This window comes from Protopterus annectens, chromosome 14.part0, assembly GCF_019279795.1.
Source record: "Protopterus annectens isolate FY-2018-M chromosome 14.part0, PAN1.0, whole genome shotgun sequence".
Taxonomy (NCBI): domain Eukaryota; kingdom Metazoa; phylum Chordata; order Ceratodontiformes; family Protopteridae; genus Protopterus; species Protopterus annectens.
In genome coordinates this window covers 90,556,149-90,569,639 of record NC_056748.1, presented here as the reverse complement: position 1 = coordinate 90,569,639, position 13,491 = coordinate 90,556,149, and the positions used below count along the sequence as shown (strand labels likewise).

The 13,491-nt window shown below is 39.5% G+C and overlaps 1 protein-coding gene across 1 annotated transcript in view; it reads left to right on the top strand.

The window, feature by feature from the left end:
- CCDC172 (coiled-coil domain containing 172) overlaps window positions 1–12,378 on the top strand; it is a 401,371-nt gene extending 388,993 nt beyond the window's left edge. The window contains exon 5 of the mRNA XM_044055529.1: window positions 12,258–12,378. Coding sequence (XP_043911464.1) covers window positions 12,258–12,378 — 121 coding nt within the window. The remainder of the gene's footprint in view (window positions 1–12,257) is intronic.
- Window positions 12,379–13,491: the final 1,113 nt, after the last annotated feature.

The window sequence follows — 13,491 nt, the reverse complement described above, 5'->3', positions numbered from 1 at the left end:
GTTCTTTCTGTTCTTTATCTTGGATTCTCACTACAACATTTCTCCTTGTGTTACCAGTTCTTTCTGTTCTTTATTTTGGATTCTCGCTACAACATTTCTCCTCGTGTTACCAGTTCTTTCTGTTCTTTATTTTGGATTCTCGCTACAACATTTCTCCTCGTGTTACCAGTTCTTTCTTTTCTTTATTTTTGATTCTCACTACAACATTTCTCCTCGTGTTACCAGTTTTTTCTGTTCTTTATTTTGGGTTCTCGCTACAACATTTCTCCTCGTGTTACCAGTTTTTTCTGTTCTTTATTTTGCGTTCTCGCTACAACATTTCTCCTCATGTTACCAGTTCTTTCTGTTCTTTATTTTGGATTCTCACTACAACATTTCTCCTCGTGTTACCAGTTCTTTCTGTTCTTTATTTTTGATTCTCACTACAACATTTCTCCTCATGTTACCAGTTCTTTCTGTTCTTTATTTTTGATTCTCACTACAACATTTCTCCTCGTGTTACCAGTTCTTTCTGTTCTTTATTTTGGATTCTCACTACAATATTTCTCCTCTTGTTAACAGTTCTTTCTGTTCTTTATTTTTGATTCTCACTACAACATTTCTCCTCGTGTTACCAGTTCTTTCTGTTCTTTATTTTGGATCCTCACTACAACATTTTTCCTTGTGTTACCAGTTCTTTCTGTTCTTTATTTTAGATTCGCACTACAACATTTCTCCTCATGTTACCAGTTTTTTCTCTTCTTTATTTCGGATTCTCACTAAAACATTTCTCCTCGTGTTAGCAGTTCTTTGTGTTCTTTATTTTGGTTTCTCACTACAACATTTCTCCTCATGTTGCCAGTTCTTTGTGTTCTTTATTTTAGATTCTCGCTACAACATTTCTCCTTGTGTTATAATTTCTTCCCCTTACTTTTTCCCTTCAAGATAGAATCTACTTCCTCTTTCTGTGTTTTGTCCAATATAACTCTCCACAAAACCTCCTTTCCACTTTCAGGCTGTCTGCAGTATCATTTCACCAAATAAATCATCCCGCAACCTTCCCTAATAAAGGGTTGTGATTATACAGCCTTCATTTAACAATTCTCCACTCTCAGATTCCACAATCAAATTTTGCTGATATACATCCTCGAATCTTGTACAAAATCTCCAGCATCAATAACAGGGCTGCAGTTCCACCCCATGTTTTCTGCCATCTCCTCCTCCTCTCACACCTTTCTCACACCACTGTGCTAGGAATGGGATGAGCATGAACCAACGAGTAGGGAAAGTTCCCTGATGTCCTTGTCAAATTTCCCCTAGTAATATAAATACCACCTTGGATTTCCCCTGAGCACAGGCTACTAGCCTAGTGTGACTAATCTAGTCAACAAAAGGATAAATAAAATATCAGAGAAATGAAGGAGCTGATTGTAGCCTTACAATCCCTACATCACCATTGGTGAAGGAGCTGATTGGAGCCTTACAATCCCTACATCACCATTGCTGAAGGAGCTGATTCTAGCCTTACAATCCCTACATCACCATTGGTGAAGGAGCTGATTTTAGCCTTACAATCCCTACATCACCACTGGTGAAGGAGCTGATTCTAGCCTTACAATCCCTACATCACCATTGTGCCTACATCACCACTGGTGAAGGAGCTGATTCTAGCCTTACATCCCCACATCACCACTGGTGAAGGAGCTGATTCCCCTACATCACCACTGGTGAAGGAGCTGATCAATCCCTACATCACCATTGGTGAAGGAGCTGATTGGAGCCTTACAATCCCTACATCACCATTGCTGAAGGAGCTGATTGTAGCCTTACAATCCCTACATCACCATTGGTGAAGGAGCTGATTCTAGCCTTACAATCCCTACATCACCATTGGTGAAGGAGCTGATTTTAGCCTTACAATCCCTACATCACCACTGGTGAAGGAGCTGATTCTAACCTTACAATCCCTACATCACCACTGGTGAAGGAGCTGATTCTAGCCTTACAATCCCTACATCACCACTGGTGAAGGAGCTGATTCTAGCCTTACAATCCCTACATCACCACTGGTGAAGGAGCTGATTCTAGCCTTACAATCCCTACATCACCACTGGTGAAGGAGCTGATTCTAGCCTTACAATATCACCACTGGTGAAGGAGCTGACATAACCATTGGTGAAGGAGCTGATTCTAGCCTTACAATCCCTACATCACCATTGGTGAAGGAGCTGATTCTAGCCTTACAATCCGTACATCACCATTACTGAAGGAGCTGATTCTAACCTTACAATCCCTACACCACCATTGGTGAAGGAGCTGATTCTAGCCTTACAATCCCTACATCACCATTAGTGAAGGAGCTGATTCTAGCCTTACAATCCCTACATCACCATTGGTGAAGGAGCTGATTGTAGCCTTACAATCCCTACATCACCATTGATGAAGGAGCTGATTCTAGCCTTACAATCCCTACATCACCATTGGTGAAGGAGCTGATTCTAGCCTTACAATCCCTACATCACCATTGGTGAAGGAGCTGATTCTAGCCTTACAATCCCTACATCACCATTGGTGAAGGAGCTGATTGTAGCCTTACAATCCCTACATCACCATTGGTGAAGGAGCTGATTGTAGCCTTACAATCCCTACATCACCATTGGTGAAGGAGCTGATTGTAGCCTTACAATCCCTACATCACCGTTGGTGAAGGATCTGATTGTAGCCTTACAGTCCCTACATCACCGTTGGTGAAGGATCTGATTGTAGCCTTACAATCCCTACATCACCGTTGGTGAAGGATCTGATTGTAGCCTTACAATCCCTACATCACCGTTGGTGAAGGAGCTGATTGTAGCCTTACAATCCCTACATCACCGTTGGTGAAGGAACTGAATGTAGCCTTACAATCCCTACATCACCACTGGTGAAGGAGCTGATTGTAGCCTTACAATCCCTACATCACCATTGGTGAAGGAGCTGATTGTAGCCTTACAATCCCTACATCACCATTGGTGAAGGAGCTGATTGTAGCCTTACAATCCCTACATCACCACTGGTGAAGGAGCTGATTGTAGCCTTACAATTCCTACATCACCATTGGTGAAGGAGCTGATTGTAGCCTTACAATCCCTACATCACCATTGGTGAAGGAGCTGATTGTAGCCTTACAATCCCTACATCACCAATGGTGAAGGAGCTGATTGTAGCCTTACAATCCCTACATCACCATTGGTGAAGGAGCTGATTGTAGCCTTACAATCCCTACATCACCATTGGTGAAGGAGCTGATTGTAGCCTTACAATCCCTACATCACCATTGGTGAAGGAGCTGATTGTAGCCTTACAACCCCTACATCACCATTGGTTTCCATGCCTTCTCTGAGTATTTACAGACAATATCACAGTTACGTGGTAGATAAGCGACGTGGAATAAAATCCTGCAACCTTTGCAGACCTGCAGTGAATATTTGGGACATAGCCGTACAGCACAGCTTGTCCTTGCTACCACTGCATATTCCCACAGTGAGAAGTTCAGTGGCAGATTAAGTGGGCAGATTCTACACAGACCCTCATGAATGGGTGTTAAACAGAGAAGTCTTCCTACAGATTGTCCATCAGTGTGGTACTCCTCAGATAGCTCTCTTTTCCTCCAATTGGAACTGGTAGCTCAGTCTGTTTGTTTCATAATTTCATGCCCATAGGCTTGTAAAATGGATGACATGTCTTTTTCCATGAACTGGAGAATCCTGTATGCATTCCCTCCCCTACCTCTAGTTTTCAATGTTCTTCTCAATCTCAAGAGGGGGCCACCAAAAATCTTGCTGATGACTCACTTTTGGCCAGACAGCACTGCCCCCCCTTCTTTTTCTTCTAACCCAGGCCAGTTAATACAAGTTACCTCTCAAGATGCATTGCTAGGCTTATGGAATACAAGTCCAGGCTTAAAGAGGCACCAGAGGTCATTAGCCTAATATACACCCATCAACTTAAGCTAGACTTGTTCACACAGCAAAATGGCTGTGTCATTCATGCAAACCTACAGGCTCTAAATCTAACTGATTGGATGATCACATTTTGATTTTCTTTAGGCACTGTTTTCTGAGGAAGTGCTACACAGGCTAGAAAACCTGCTATTAGAAAATCTTATGTTTCCAAAAGGAATACATTTTCTTTTTGGTGTCAAAAGTGATCAGGACCCTTGTTTAGTGGTTATATCTTGCATTTATTCTTACTTGTGTGAGTGGCTTATCTCAGGTCTGGCATAATCTTCTGTTAAAACTCATTGTCAGTTATTTCTGCATGCCTTACCTTTTATCTGTCATTGTCTTCATATTTTGAGGTCAATCAGTTTGTAAAGGGTGACCTTCACCTCAGACCACCTAGAAACTCTGTTCTTCCTCCTTGGGACCTAAATTATATTTTAGAAAAACTAACCCTTTCTTTTTCTGAGCCTGCTTCTTCCACCTCTGTCAAGTTTTTCACTTGAAGGACTTCCTTCTTGGTGGTTCTTTCTTCTGACAAAAGGGTTTTAGAGCAACATGGCTTCTCCTCGATTTCTGGTTTTTGGTTACCCTTAGAACTAACTCCTATTTCCTGCCTAAGGTGATCAGTGAGCCCTATCTGAACCAGACTGTCAGCCTTCCTACCTTTGTCCCTCCCTTCAAAACAGGGGAGAAGGAATTTTCCACTCTTTAAATGTTGACATGCAACTTAGGTTTTATATTGACATAACCAAGTCTCTCAGAAATATAAATAAAATAAAAACTAGTAGTCCAACGTCCAAAATGCAAGATGCATTGAAAAAGAGTCTTGTACTCAAAAGCTTTGCTTTATTAATTTGTGCTTCTTGTGTTTTTATTAAACTATTGGACGTTGGACTTCTGTTGCTTATTTTATTTGTCTTTTGATTTTTACTTTGAAGTCCTTTAACCGCTAGAGAAGTTTTTCTACTAGCAAGTCTCTCAGAAAATTAGACCAACTTTTTATTTCCCTTCAGGACAAGAAGTTGGGTCTTCTGTCTTCAGACAATTTCAAAGAGGATCTTTTCTGCTATCTCATTTTGTTATCCCTAAGTAAAAGAATTTAAAGGTTTGGTTAAGGCTCAGTCTACCAAAGCTGTAGCTTCCTTAGATGCCTTTTTAAATATTTAGAATCCAAATTTGTTCTACAGGGTGCTATTGGATGTTCTGTACATAGCTTCGCCAAGCATTGCAATATATTTTCTAGGGTAGAGCTAAATTTGCTAGGTCCATCTTTTACAAGGATTTTTAGATTCTAGCTCAAATCCTCATTCCTCCACCCTTGAGACTTAGAAAGCATTAGAAAGCTTTAGGACTCTGTCCATTTGTTAGTAGTACTACATCAGTGATCCTACGAAAGACATTGTACAGCTGTGTAAAAACTTTTCATAACAGTAGATGTCACACTGATCACTTTTGAGTAATACATCCCACCTCCTTTCCCTGCTTTTCTTAGTTTCTGTATCAAACCAAGGTGCAATGCCTGTCTTCTCCCTTCTTATGGCTTACATGTACTTTCAATTAATTTGTTATTTTTTACCGCACTGGCTGGGTCACAAAATTCTTGAAATACTTTGCTCGCATACGTCCCTTATAATTCATAGCCTTGGTATGCTTTGGTAATACTAAATGAGAAGAAGACATCTAGGCTTTGGTATCCTGGCTGGAAGTACAGCCGTCTATGGCAGGACATCCCAACTTGTTAATAATGCTGCTACAGTGTTCAGCTGGACATCTACCATTAAGTACAGCTGTACTTTATGCAGATATACGTAGGTTAGATTCGCTCTATACCTTGTAATGTTTAGCCATGTCTCTGCATTATCATTGCAGCTCCTATCATATATATATATATATATATATATATATATATATATATATATATATCAAATTAGTGTAATTAAATCTTACCCATGTCCCTTGAATTATATTGCAATCTCCTTCAGTTATGCTATGAGTTCATAGTTACTGTGTTATCGCTACTGCCATGTACTGTTTAAAAGCAACAAATAAAAATAAATATTTTTGCAGGGAGAGTCAGAAAATGGTCCAGCTGGATCAGCATTCTACCCTGCTCAACAAAGAGCACATGGATATATATATATATATATATATATATATATATATATATATATATATATATATATATATATATATATATATATATATATATATATATATATATATATTAGATATAGATATACATAGATGTACAGATAGATGTATGTGTGTCTCATTGCTTGTTTTCATTAAAACCTCTTAGAAATAAGTAAGATACTGTTTTTCTGTACAGCTCTATACAGTTTCCATTTTGTGATTACCATTATATTTTCCTACACTTCTTTTTTTTCTGAATATTTTATTGAGTATTATAAATTAAAAACAAACAGTATCATAACATTATGTATACAGATAGTATAAAAACATAAAACAAAAGAACACCAATAACCAAGAACATTATTAACATCAACTATTTACAAGGTGTCTGCATATATAAGAAATATAACAGGTTCAATCATTTTAATAATTTGTATTTCATTAGTGATTAGTTAATTTTCATTTATTTAACAGATTCTTTTGTTTCATCCACAAATTTAAAGAAGAGATCTTTCTAGTGGCTCCTTCCTTGATTGAAAGAATCTGCAGTTAATAGGTTTTGGTTACAATGTTAAGGAATTATTTAATTGGTGGAGTTGAAACACTTTTCCAATTTTCTATGATCACATTTCTCGCAAATGACAAGAGTCTCCAAAGGATGGGATAATCAATTTTATTGACACATGCAGGAAGTGGGGTATTAAACAGAATTAACAATTTATTTAACATGAAATTATCAGTGAATAATGCCTGTAAAAAAGAACTGACATCATTCCAAAATGGTTCAATTACTCTATATTTGCAAATCACATATGTTGCCAGTTAGCTTTAATATTCAGTCCACATCTCCAACAACCAACTTTCTTTTTAGATATTAATTCTAATTTATGGGGAGTAATAAAAGCTTTATGTATAAATTTCCATGGAGGAACATCATTAGGAGTTTCGATTATGGCTCCCAGTATGCAGTCATCTGCAAACTTCGTTAGCCAAAGACCTTCTGTATTAGCCTGTACTTCAGAGAAGTAGATACCAAACAGGAGAGGACCCAGGACTGAACCCTGTGGTACTCCATTTGACACTGATCTGAAGTTGGATTTGAAGTCTGCTACTTTCACAGTGTGGGTTCTGTCCGTGAGCCAGTTGGCAACTCATCTTGTCACATAGGGATTTATACCTAGTTTAGTGAGTTTATCTATAATGCCAGAGTGGGGGATGGTGTTGAAAGCCTTGGCAAGATCTAGATAGGCTGTGTGAACCACCTTACCCTCATCTATGGCTTTGGTGACTACTTCAAAGACGTCTATCAGGTTTAGGAGACATGATCTGCCTTTTACAAACTCAAATTGGGTGGGGTCCAGAGTTTGGAGATTACTAATGTCTTTGTTTATGAGTTCCATGATGATATGTTCCATAGCCTTGCAGACCAGGCTCGTCAGGCTAATGGGGCAGTAGTTCCCGAGATCCATTGTGGCTCCCCCTTTGTGGAGTGGGATAACCGTCACGGTGCGCCATTCAGTGGGCACAAAGCCTGAGGTGAGGCTATGATTGAACATGGTACTTAGATGGGGTGCCATTTCGTTCTGTAGTTCGTGTAGAACGCAACCTGGGATATTGTCAGGTCCCATGGATGCTGTGTTCTTGGCTTTGGAGAGTGTGTTTTTTACCTGTGCAGCCATGATTACAGGAACTTTGCATTCTTCCAGTATAGAGATGGGCCCTCTATGGGGTGAAAGGGGGGTAAAGTTAGCACTGAACCTATCTGCCAGGATGTTGGCAATATCAGTTGGTTCTGTATATTTAGTGCTATTGTGCTGTAACTCAGAGCAGATCTAAGTGTTGAAATTGAGATTCTTGACATAGCTATAGAAAGCTTTGTGGTTGTCTTTAGAGTCAGTGGCAGTTTTGTTTTCATAGTTAGCTTTGGAGGATTTTATGAGGGATCTCAGCTTCTTACTGAGGCTGACGAGGGAGCTCCTCCAGTCATGGGATTTTACTCTTTTTTTGCAACAGTTTCTTCCTTCTGTTGTAGAGTTTGTTTATGGCAGAGGACCACCAGATTGGCTTCCTTTTTTTGGAGGACAGCATCTTGGTTCTGTTAGGGATAGCACGATCCATGCACTCGTGTAAGTGCTTATAAAGTGCATTTGTGTCGGATTCAGCAGTCGTATCTCTATTGTCCGTCTGCATGGGTGTCATGAAGTTTGCCACTTCTGTCTTAAGAAGTGTGAAGTTGGCTTTGGAGAAGTTTTTTACGATGGTTTCCCTAACTGGGGGTGGGGGCGGGATGTGGATGTCTAGGGTGATTAGCTTGTGGTCGGATCTGACCAACGAGGAATTGACCTCTGGTGTGGAGCACTGGTCGCCAATGTTAAAAATGACCAGGTCTAGGATCTTGCTGCCTCTGGTGGGGGTGTGAATAATTTGATCCAAGATGTTGGAATTTATGAATTCCAGAAAACGTTGAGCAAACGAGTTGGTACATGAGTAGTTTTCCCAGTTAATGGTGGGGTAGTTGAAATCACCCATTATTAGGGTGTTGAGTTGTACCCTAATATTTTCCAGTGTATCAAGAAATGAGGAGTGGGAATCCTGGTGCATGGTGGGGGATCTGTAGCAAGCTACAATTTGGATTGCGGTCTTGCCCAGAGTTAGTTGCACTTGGATAATCTCAGATGCATTATGCTGTGCAACTAGCCTGGAGGTGTGGATATCCTTAATGAATATGGACATGCCTCCACCTTTAGTGCTTCGGTCTGGGTTAGGTGGCCGAAAGGTGTGGTATCAATTATAGCCTGGTAATGCAGGGGTGCTCTCTGGAGCTTTGAACCAGGTCTCTGTCACTGCACAGATGTCGATGTTCTCCATTTTAAGGAGTGCATCAAGTGAGTGCATTTTGAGGTTTAGACTTCTAGCATTGAGTAGCATTATCCTCAGATTTTGCTTGCTTGTACCTGTTATTGTGGTGAATTTGTCATTTGAACCTTGCCTAAAAAAGGCATTATAGGGGTGGCAAGAGCCTTAGCCAGTATCCGGAATCTCAAGGGCGACAGGTGCAGACCATCTATGGCAAAGCATTGTGGTCTATCGATCATGTCAGCCCAGGCAGACAACTACTAGAGCCCCTTAGAATGACACCAGAAGCTTAGCCAGTTGTTAAAGTCAATCATTTTGTCCTTGTACTGTGGTATCATTCTGGGTGATGGCAGGATGCTGCTCAGGGCTAGGGTCATACCTGCCTGGGCTACAAGATTGGAGAGCTCCTCCATGTCTCTTTTCCTGTAGTCCAGGGAGGTACATCTCAGATCATTCACACCAACATGGACAATGACAGCGTCATATTTGTACTTGTTGTGGAGTGACCTGAGTGTATGCGTTATATGGCAGATCCTAGCACCCGACAGGCAGCTGACAGTAACTTTCTCCTTGTTTAGCCTGGTGAGTGGAACATCAGTGTGCCTGACTATATAATTACCTGTGACTAGAGTGTTGGGTACATTGTTATGCCTTATGGGCTGTGGTTGAGTGGCACACTGAGATTGTGGGGCTATGTGTCATTTGGGTTGTGTTGGGGGTGGAGTTTGCTTGTGTTTTGGCTTTGGAGGTCCCTCTTGCTTCGGCAGGTTTTTATTGTGAGCATCCGTGAATGTAGGTGTGTGTTTTGCATTTCTGTGTGTGTGTTTTGGTGGTATAGATTTTGAGGGACTATGTGATGAGTGTGGTGTAGTGCAAGTATTTACCTTCTCCTCTTGACTGTTTACTCCAGTCTTGGGTGCAGAGAGCTTTGCTTCCAGTTTGGCTATATAAGACATCTCTCACAGGTTGTAGTGTTGGGTGGTAGGAGGAGAGGGTTGTCTGTGTACATGAGGCAATTTCTGCATTGCACCAAGATGCCCAGATTCATCAGTTAGACAGGAGAAAACACAGGGAGCTGACCCTTAGACATGCCTGGATAGGTGCTTATTTATTAAGTACTAAAAACTGCTTTTCTCTAGACAAGTGAGGATAGTTGAGTGCTGTAGTAACTTGTAGCTTATTTATCTGAACAAGTGCTGAGCTCAAAGAAACAGATTTGAGTGGTGAAACTAAAAAAAATGGCTAGTTATAAGAAACAAAATTAAGCTAGAAGGCTTCTCTCCAACACAGAAAGGTATGGGGGCTCAGAAGCTTACAAATAGTCCTGGATACAGCAAATATGTATGTGGACTAGAGTACTTACAGAAAAGGCAGGAAACAAACTTAGAAATTTTGTTTTTTTTTTCCCAAATGCTCTCTTTGTACACAGTAGGAGTGCCTGAAATCAGAATATGACCTCACTGCACTCAGTTGACTGAGAAAATGAGAAGGGCCCAGAAGGATTATTCAAATACAAATTTACAAGAGGGGCGTGCAATTTCAAAGCCACCAAGACTAACACCAAAAGAAGAACAGGGAGGGGGTGGGGTGGGAACTAACTGTAGAGACAGAGAGCCACAATTTTCAGTTCAATTAATATTCAGTAATAACAAAAACACATAAAATGCAGTACTATATGAAAAAGTGCAGATAAAAGTGTACTTAAATTCACTTATACGTCCAGTTGATTGTAGGCAGATCTTAGCTAGCAAAAGCTCAAGTATTTAGCAGAACAACATCCTACAAAAGGGCCTCACTGAGATAGATGCCTGTTGTCAAAGCCATGGCGTGAAGCTCAATGCCAAAAAGTACATTGTCATCCCCTTTGGTAAAAACTCTGTACCCATGAACTACCACATAGGTGGTAGTCTACTTAACACTGAAAGTGTGATAAGAGTCCTTGGGACACAGGTGGACAGTAGTCTCTCCTTTGATAATCATATCACCACAGTGGTCAGGAAATCCTTCTCCATGGCACACCTCATTACAAAAGGTTTCTCATCCAGAAAAAAAGAGGTCATTGTTCCCCTCTACTCATCACTCATTAGACCCATTATAGAGTACAGCACCCCTTTTGGTATGTACCTCACAAGACATCTACAACAACTGGAGAGGCCACAGAAATACTTCACAAAGAGGATTACTGGACTCGAACAGATACCCTACGCAGACCGTCTCAAAAAACTCCAGCTTTACTCTGTCGCATATCACCTACTCAGAGGCGACCTCTGCCTAACATACAAGGCTATGTCATACCCAGAGCTGTTGGACATGCTCCACTTAAAGAAATCCCAATCCCTCCAAACTACACACTGTAGGGACCTAAACCTTGTCAGCACAATAAACAGAACATGCTGGCAGGATAGATTTATGTCCCAGAGACTTTCCATACTCTGGAACAGACTACCTATCTATGTCAAACAGACCTCCTCATTAGCACTCTTCAAGAAAAATCTTGATAATTGGATGGGAAATAGGAAATTCACCCCAGGGATCACTTCTGTGGCTCTGCTTGACCGGGGCACAGGAAAATAATTTTAGTGGGTGGCAAAAGCCAGGGTACCTTTTTGGCTAGGCTTGTATAGTCCCTAAGGCCAATAGCCTAGTACCTACCTATGAACCTATTTCATTGACATTGCAGTTTGTACAGAAGATGAAAGTATAACTTTTTTCTCAGTTCTACTAGGGTAATAGGTATTAAACGTTACAAAGTATTTCCAATAACTATCTTTACAATAATCAGTCTTAGTTTTAATTACCTTATAAATTTTGGTTAAAAGTCTTTTTTTCTGTGAAGTTTTGATGTATCAAGAAAATTAAAAGTTCGGTAAATTTTTGGTATATCTTTTTTAATTGAGGAATGCATTAGACTTATTCTCTTCTCTACGGAATATCTGCAGTTCTGAATATCTAACTACATTTCACTATTTAAGTTAAACATATCTGATATAAAATCTACAGAATATAAATTTTCTTTATACATTAATTGGTATTTCCCTGATTAAATTTATTACAGTCTTGGATGTGTGTTTTTTGTTTTGCCTGTGTTGCATGTTGACCTTCTACATTATTCCCCTCATATAGTCCATTAACTGGTTCCTTTAAGCTGTTGGTGTTTGCCATATTAAATTAGTTTATACAAGCACATAGGCAATAGTTCCCTTTTTTGTAAGCATTTGCTGACAAAATCAGTTAACAGAAAAAATTCTTAATACAGTTATAGAGTAATTTCTGAATTAAATCTTCATTATTTTTCACCCTGGACAGGCTCAAGAAAGAACTGGAAGCATATAAAGAGGATGATATAGAAAGTGTCTGTGAATCACTTAGGACAGAAATTAACTTCTTACAAATGGTGTGTATTTTATATGAAATGGGATTAAAATAACCTAAATATGGTAAATCCAATATAAAGTGGTAAAACTAAACTGTCAAGTATAGGCAGATTGTATGACTCTGATCATTGTTTTGAACTGTTTAGCTTTCAGTGATGACAGTGAGTTTGGTACACCAAAAAAATCAAAAGTATGGATATTGCATCATTTTTGTCTTAACAGTTTTAACTAGTTTTTGCAATAACTCTCCTCCAGTAGGCAGTTATGGCTTAGATATTTTTTCAAGAAGTTGTTCAGTAATCCCTGCCTGGGATGATGGTAAGTTAGCTGTTTTCACTTGGAAATATATAACTCAGCTCACAGGAGTCAGACCAACCACAGAACTTAAGCAATCCCTTTAAACACAATGTATTTTCTATGACTTTTTACCTACCTCCAGGAAGAAGAAAATATTTTCCATTGCAGTGCATGATTAGTTAAGTCTTGAAATGTTCTGAAATGTTCCTTGTAAATAATCCCCTTTATTGATCCGGTAAGCAGAAAACATCTATCTATGTGTGTGTGTGTGTGTGTGTGTGTGTGTGTGTGTGTGTGTGTGTGTGTGTGTGTGTGTGTATGCTATAGATAGCAATAGAGAGAGATATATTGATATAGAAATACAGGTAGACTTCTAAGCAGAAATGCAATGTATTTACAGTATTCTTATTTTATGACATGATCCTAAAGTTACATAAACCTATCAGTGTTAACATACTTATAATCTTCATAAACTAAACCATTTGCCCCCTGCAGTCTTCACACAAAAACAATTATATACAGACAAAAAAAAAAACTTTAAAACAATGCCAGTATTACTTCTCTTTCAGTCTAGTGATTGTGTGTTTTACAGTCAACCCAGCTACCATTTATTCACGCATCAATTTCTATTAATCTTAATTATACAATCTCTGTAAAGCAGCATTTACGCTGCACTGGGATTCAGTCTCCTTACACGATTATCTTTGATAATTTTCATGATACAAGTTAAAATAAATGGAAACTCATAAATCTACTGTTTCCTTCCAACCATCGTAGAAACTACCTGTCAGTAGTTATGTAACATATGGAGATCTATTGCCCTAAGACCATGTAATATTAAACACCCCAGCCGTATCTTCCCTGTAGTT